The sequence below is a fragment of the Leishmania infantum genome, chromosome 16, assembly GCF_000002875.2.
Source record: "Leishmania infantum JPCM5 genome chromosome 16".
Classification (NCBI taxonomy): domain Eukaryota; phylum Euglenozoa; class Kinetoplastea; order Trypanosomatida; family Trypanosomatidae; genus Leishmania; species Leishmania infantum.
Genome location: NC_009400.2, coordinates 370340 through 377839, shown reverse-complemented (window position 1 = coordinate 377839; position 7500 = coordinate 370340). Strand labels below are relative to the sequence as shown.

The following is a 7500-nucleotide window of genomic DNA, read 5'->3' as shown; positions in this document are numbered from 1 at the left end:
TGCGCAGGCTGTGCCGCAGCTCGTCCGTCTCGCGATCACGGTTGTCGACACCGTGGCGGGCAGCAGCTATGACAGCCTGCAGTACATCACCTGTTGTGCGGATGGGGTTCTGCGTGCCTCTCAAAAACTCTGGTGCGCAATGGAGGAACCGAAACAGAGCTTGGAACGGGTTCGCGGGCGCACTGTTAGAAGAGGCCGTGGGGGGTTCGCCGGTGTTCGGGCGGGGCGTCAGGAACCTATGCCCTTTCGCATAAGAAGTGCCCTCCAAGGTGAGAATCTCCTGCATGCAGAACATTCGCATGGCCTTCCGATACTGGTGGTTCGCCTCGCTGCCGTTGACGAAGCTGTAGATGATGTCCGTGTCGCCGAAGCGCTCAAGCAGCTCGGCCGGGTTGAAGGTGCGCCGCTGGATCTGCAGCCCAGGCAGGAGGCGCGGCTCCTCGGGGGTATACTGAGCTTGTGCTCCTGGAAGGTTGGGGCGTCTTATCATTGGTGAGAACTGTGGGGGCAGACGGTGGACCCATGGTGGTGCTGGGGCCGGATGGAGTCCCGCAGTCACTATGCGCGTCGGAGCGGTGGCCTTGGCACCATGCACTCTCCCGGATGCCTCGAAAGCGGCTGACGACCCCGCAGCGGGCGGCTCGGACGGAGCTTGGGATCTCGGATTAAGTAGAACATTCAGTGCCGCCGGCGTTGCGCCGCCCGCGGGCAGTATCGGAGGCGGCAAGCTGGAAGATGCGGAAGTCTTGTTCGCGCCAGTTATCGTCGTGGATGAGCTGGTTCTTCCTTTCACCACTGGCGCTCGAGTAGTGCCTGTCCACTGTCCCTGGCGGCGCAGCTTCTCATTCTGTGGGGCTCGCACCATCATATCATCCTTTGGCTTGATCGATGCGCCGACGGCGCCGCCGCTGCGCGTATGCGCGGACGACAACATCCCGTGAAAGATGCAGCCAAAGAAGAGAAGCGCCACGACGCCGGCAACGAGGAAGGAGAACGTCCCTGTAGCGACACGTTGCTTTCTGCGCCGGAGGTGCACATCCGTGCCGGCGACCGGCCCTCGCACGGCCTCTTGAGCGGAAGGGCGTCTGACGACGAGCGGGCGCATTGGCCAACGACACGACAGAGCCGCAGCGATCGAGGGGCAGTAGTGGTTCAGCCTCTGTCCGTGGTCAACAGGGCGGACAGGCACACATACGCACGCACGCACGCACGCACACGCGTATACTCGGTACCCGTAGACGCGTGTAAAGCGGTCTTTGATAGCTACGGCAGCTGTCGGTGAGACCGAGAAGAGAGAGGAGAGGAGAAGGGGTGAAGCAGGAACGTGTGGCGTGTCTTTGGAAGATGCACGCGACGAAACAAGACAGAGGCGACGGAGGAGGTTGGGGGGTGAGAGCAGAGGAAAGAAGCAGAGCGGACGGCTCGGCCGGCGGCACGGAAAAGAAGCGCAACCAGAACACAAGTGTGTGCGAGAGAAAGAGGCGCAACACACAAGAAAAAGGTGTAGGATGGAGGGAGGAAGCGGTGCAGAAGACGCGGAGACCTCACCACGCGCCTCTACCCTATCAAAGGAAAGGGGAGATGGACTCCGTCTAGGCAGGCTCCCTTGCGCCGCGTGCTGCCTGTGGTGTGACGGGTTTGTCGTCGTTCTGCTCGCCGGCGAGATGCCAGAGGCGACGACGCACACACAGAGAGAGAGGGGGACAAGAGAAGAGCGAGAAGAGGGACGGAGGGAGCGCAGAGAGTGTACACGTGTGCATCCTAATATCGCCTATACTTCGCCAGCGCGACAGGCGTGCAGATAGAAGAGGCGGGAGAGCGAGGTACACCCGAGGCCATTGACCGAGTCGGCACACGCGTCCCAGTCGGCCCGACCTCTGCCATGTGTGCGGTCGTGCCGCTTACACAGAGAGGGCCATGCCAGCGGGAGCAGAGCGCGTCTCTCCATACAAGCGCATCGGTACGTGTATATGCCTGTGCCTGTGTGCACGGACGGGAGTGCGGAGCCGCTCGTCCTTCCAGCTTCCTGACTCACTGGGTGGAGGCGTCAGAAGGGGGGGCATGACTTACTCGAAAGGCATGGCGAGTGGAAACAACGAGAGAGAAGAGGACCATGACGTCACTGGGGCGCATTCCCAAAGCGAACGCAAGTCAGAAGTGGCACTGACAGGCAGAGCAAGCACCGCGATTGCGCTGGACGAGAAAGAGAATCGATCGCCCCTCTCCCCTGACCTCGGCGCACCGCTGTGTCTCGAAGAATGCGTACACAGAACAAAAAAAGATGCGTGTGCCTCCACCCGCAGGGGCCGGTGCACACTCCTCCGCTGGCGTAGGAAGGGGCGAGAGAGTGAGAGGTAGCCGCCAACATTCGCTATCCCATGCGCGCCTTCACGAGAGTATACATGCATGTAGGCAGGAGGATGGATGCGGGTTTGTTTCTCTTAAAGCTGTTCAGCGGCACGCATCGCAGCTGTTGTCTAGCCGCCACTCCATGAGCACATGCATCGCCGCCACTCGCGACAGCTCTCCTTCGTCTTCATCCTTCCGTCAACTACACGCGAGTGCCGCTCTCGCGCCCTCAGTGAGGGTGGTGGAAGTGTTGGGGCGAGAGAGGGAGCAAAGCAGTGAGAAAAAAAAATGAGGGGAGGATGCTGTGGACGGCCGAGCGGTAGAGAGAGTGCGCGGCGACAGCAAGGCTGCACAGGTGCGGAGGCGGGTGTTGGGAGAGGAGCTCGAGCACGTGGTCTGCGCTTTTTCCTCCATGGGTTGCACTCACATGCACACACAAACACCATGTGGCGTGCGCTCCCGTGGTCGTGTTGACTCTGGACGACGCAGCAGAGGTTATCCTCTACGGGGCTAGCCGTCGACTTCATCCAGTGCCGTAGAGGCGTATGCCAGGGAAAAGAGACGAAGGAAAAGGCGGACGAAAGAGAGAGATGGAGAGGGAGGCAGGTAGGAGAAGCCACGAAGAAAATAAATAAAGCGCAAAGGACACGGAGAGGTCATGCTGCGCATGCGCGCCAGAGTCGGACATGCCACTGCAGTCCTAGCGAGAGTAGCAGAGAAACACATATAGGTGCAAAACACAAGAGATGGCATCTCGTGCGCCAGCGCACACATGCGCACGATGAATGCGGCATGGCCTCATACAGTCGCCCGAGACTTACCAAGGACCAAAGAAAAAGAGGAAGGAAGTGTGCATTACTCAGACCTGCGCCATCCCACCCCTGCTCACCAAATAGAGAGAGACACGGCAGCAGCACCTCTTTCTGCGCTCCTTTATTCGCGACGCAGCGCGCACGCACCCTTCTGCCCCAGCGGCCCCGACTGTCTTTGTGTCGACGCGCGCGACGTCTGGGCTGCATGCGCCACCCCGCCTATTGAAGTAGCGGTCCGGGAAAACAGAAACAAGTAAAGCTGCGCCCAACCGAAGCTGCATACTTTTCAAGTGGACGCGCACGCGCGCACAACCACGCGCACACGTCAGGGGGTAGGAGATGTCGAAGGAATGGGGCAGGGGTGCAAGAGGACCCGTCAGCCAGCTGAGACACGACACAACACGAAGCCCATAGGCAGCGCTAATAAACCGAAAAAAGAGGGGGAGAGTGTGTCAAGAGAGGGGGAATGGTTCAATGTGAAGGCGCACCTATCGAGAAAAAAAGAGAAGACAGGCCAGAGAGACGAGCATATAGATGGACGCACGTGCATACATGTTTCTGTGTCGAAGTGTGTGCGTGTCTTTAGCAGTGGGAGAGGCTGGGGGTATGTAGGCGTCGCTCAAGGGGAGAAGATGGTTCACTGCATCCCTACGAAGCTGATGACGGAATCGATAAAGCAGCTGATTATTTCACGCCGACTCGTGGAGCCGTGGAGGGAGGGAGAAATAGGTGGAAAGAAGAGAGCAGACCCATATCGTCATACGGGCCGAGAGAAAAAAAGGAGGAGAGATGAAAGACCTGTGCAGCAGAACAGTAGGGTAAGGGGTGCCGAGATGCGCTCGGCGCCTTCGCATACCCTTCAGTGGAAGGTCCCGTCCTCACATGCGGGGAAGAGAAGCAAGACGCGAAGCCACTACATCCCGCACAGAAAAACCGCAGCGACACGGCGGCAAGCGGCCACGCCACGGCATATCAAGCAGTGCCACGTCAGATGCCAACACATAAAGCATTATAAATAGTGTACCTGAAGCCACCCAGCCAGTTGGCAGACCTTGCTGCGATGCTTCCCGGTTCAATGTCAGTCATCAACATCAGCGGTTCACTGTTTCCTCCGGTCCCTCTTGAGCCTACGGCAACTGGTGCCTCACGGTCCTTCACGACATGGCCGCCACACACTCTGATCCACGCAATTGAAAATACTTATTGCCGCGTGAGTGGTTAAAAAAAGGTAAATGAGGTATACGGTAAAAGAAGATCGTGATGTGCAATCCCTGGCGCTCCATGATAGTCGCAAGCGCTTTTAAGCATTCCTTCACGTTTAAGCGAACAAGTTGGGCCACGTCTCTGCTACGCTTGCGGGCCGCATTGATCCTTTTAGGCAGACCTGTGGCCAGGACCACACCACATTCCACTAGCAGCGACGGGAGTAGCACCGGTGGCACACTGGTCGAACAGAACTCCAATATCTCTCCATGTGAGAGAGAGCACACGCAGACATCACGCTACTCGCGAGACGGGCCATGAAACACTCTTGCGCCGTCGCGCGTGCACTTAGACATTTTCGTGTGGGTACCTCTCTTGTTGCGCAGTCCGTGCAGACAGTGCCACCCGCTCAAAACCACCGGGGGAGGGGGTAAGTTGTCGGTGTGCCTGCTTCTTCACAAAACTGGGAACTGGGAAGTCGCTTGGTGGCACGCGGATGGCAACGCGATGCAGACGGAGATGCAAGACGGCAGTAAACAGCGATGTGAGAACTGCACTGAAACAGTGATGAGGCAGTGATAACGTACCGAGCATATTCCAGCAAGAAAGGACGAAGAGCTCATGGCCGCATGTGCGGGTGCCACGAGCATCACGGAGAACGTCGACGTACAAATGTTGTGTCTTCCAGCGAGGAGCGCACAAGAGAACCGAAAACAAAACATGCGTCTTGTGTGTTTTCTCTTTTCCTCCTCGCCGCCCCCATTTTTCATCTGGAACCCCACGCGGCTGCAAGAACAACGACAGCAAGGCATGATGCATGGCGCAGCGCGGCCGCACCATGCTTTGGCGTATTCGATATGAAATCATCAGAAAGAAATGGAAAGCTGAAAACAGCGATAAAGCGCTGCGCATACATGTGCATACCTTGGACGTATCATGGGCATATGGCTGTAGTGCATATCGACTACATATGTGCGTGTGTATATAAAGGAGGGAGGGGGGGGCGACGAGCACCTCTACCTACAGACACGCGCACATACAAGCGCGTGGTGGGCAGGCGAGGGGTGTGGTCGCGCTTCTGATCGCAAACTCTCATTCTACGGGCGATTGTTTTTGGAGGGTCGGCAGCGCTGCACCGCCTTCGCCGGACATTCGCAGCCTGCGCAAAGGCTTAGACAACACGTGGGTGAATGGGAGGCGGGGGCGGGGAGAAGTGGAGTGAGAACGTGCCAGCCCCCTTCCCCTGCACCCATGCGGCTCCGTGCACAGACACACACAGACCTAACTTGCCTTCGTCCGGCATCGCCCTCCTAATCCATGCGAACGCAATCGCCCTGTGTTCAGCTTTCGTCCGCCCACCTTCGAATTTCCTCTGCCAGTCAAGTGGCGCGCTCAAAACCGGCACGGCTATGCCATGCCACACACCGATGCACATTCGTCCCTTCCATGCATACTCAGCACAACACCACATCAAATCACCAACACGCCCGGCAATCCTGGGAGCGCAACAGCAAGCGTGAGGTCACGAAGACGCACAGACTGCGCACCGGCCTTAACACAGTAGTCACCTACATACCTGTCCACGAAGCACCCTACGAAAATAGCTCTCATACACTCCATTACTTCAGTGGATCCCCACAAGGACAGTGCGGCAAAGGTGCAGGCTGGAGTGCAAGTGGCCCGCAGTCGGAACCGGCCAGGACCTCTCCGTGCTAGAATACTGCGCTGCCGTTTCATCATCCCCCTCCTCATTACCTCCCGGGCCATCCTTCGCCTCGATTCCCGCCGCTTGCCCGCTACACATAGAACAGAGACCACTACGGCACCGACCACCGCACCTCCGCGCCCACGTCCTCGTACGCCTCCACCGGCAGCGGGTACGTCACAAGCAGGTCACTCTCCGACGCCCCATTCACCCAGTGCACCGCCTTCGCCTCCGCGTCCTCGCGCGACACAACCAGCACCACGTCGCCCTCCGACGGCCCAACAGCAACGGCGCGGAAGTCCTCCAGCGACAGCGTCTGCGCAGGCACCGCAAGCGCGTCCCGCAGCGCAGCAGCGCTCCGCACAGGCGCCCCGCGCGTCCGCGCGTCCACCACGAACCCGCGCACGCGCAGCCCAGCGCCGCCGGCGCCGCACGTCGACGGCAGCTCCACGCCGCCCCGCATTTCACCCATGGCGCGCCGGGCAATCTCGGCAACGCTCTCACCCCGTGCCGCGGGGTCCACGCTCACCTGCTCCTTGTACGCGCACGCAGGCGCAGGCATCGCGCTCACCACGCGGTGCCCAAGCGCAGCGCGCGCCTCACGCAGCGCCGCGCCGCCGTGCTGCTCCACGCTCACACGCACGCCGCCACGGTGGTGCCCCGCGAACGCAAGCGCAAGGCTCCGCACAAGCGGGCACACGCCCTCCTCGTACGACACAACGCCCACCACCGGCAGCGCCATCAGGTCGCCAAACAGCCTCGACAGCGCTTCCTCCTCAGCAGCCGCGGCGGCCCCGGCAGCCCTCGTCCTGCCGCCCACCACCTCCCCCGCGCCGTCTACGAGGCCCTCGCCGGGGGGCGGGGCTCCGCCCACCTCCAGGTACACCGGAGTCGGAAACTTGCCGTGCAGGAAGCGGCGCAGCTGGTCCGCAGCCTCCGCGCTGCTGAACCCGGCGTTGATGTTGAAGTACAGCGGGTTCACCTGCCGCACGCGCTCCACCACCGCCTCGTTCGAAGTCGTGTTATCTAGGAACTTGGCAAACACGCACTCGGAGGCCATAAAGCCGCCGCGAAGCGATGCGGGGCCGCAGCCGTCGACGTTGTCCAGCACGATCTCCGTCGGCGGCATCGCGTCCGCCCGCCCCTGTCGTCGGCTCCGGTGCAGCTCCAGCAGGTACGGCAGGAACTTCGGCGACGCCTGCCACGGCCGCGCCATGATGAAGGCGTTGTACACAAACGGGACATAGAGGTCTCGGGCGCTTCGCCTTCGGTGATGCAGGGAGTTGTAGGCAAACTCCGCCGCGTACCGCGTCTGCAGGAACCGGTGCATGTTCGTGCAGTACACGAACGGCGCGTGGGTGGCGTATCGGCGATGGCGACGCGGCAGTGCCGTCGGCGGCATGGACGCAGGAACGTGCGCGTACGCAGCAT

General features: G+C 60.4%; 2 protein-coding genes across 2 annotated transcripts in view; both read right to left on the bottom strand.

The window, feature by feature from the left end:
- LINJ_16_1030 (hypothetical protein, unknown function) overlaps positions 1 to 1105 on the bottom strand; it is a gene marked incomplete at both ends in the record, with an annotated part of 2736 nt that extends 1631 nt beyond the window's left edge. The window contains one exon of the mRNA XM_001464550.2: positions 1 to 1105. This exon is cut by the window's left edge and continues 1631 nt beyond it. Coding sequence (XP_001464587.2) covers positions 1 to 1105 — 1105 coding nt within the window.
- A 5076-nt stretch (positions 1106 to 6181) lies between these two features.
- LINJ_16_1020 (conserved hypothetical protein) lies at positions 6182 to 7471 on the bottom strand (the record flags this gene model as incomplete). The annotated part of the gene is made up of 1 exon (XM_003392341.1): positions 6182 to 7471. The coding sequence occupies one exon, from the start codon at positions 7469 to 7471 to the stop codon at positions 6182 to 6184; it is 1290 nt and encodes a 429-aa protein (XP_003392389.1).
- Positions 7472 to 7500: the final 29 nt, after the last annotated feature.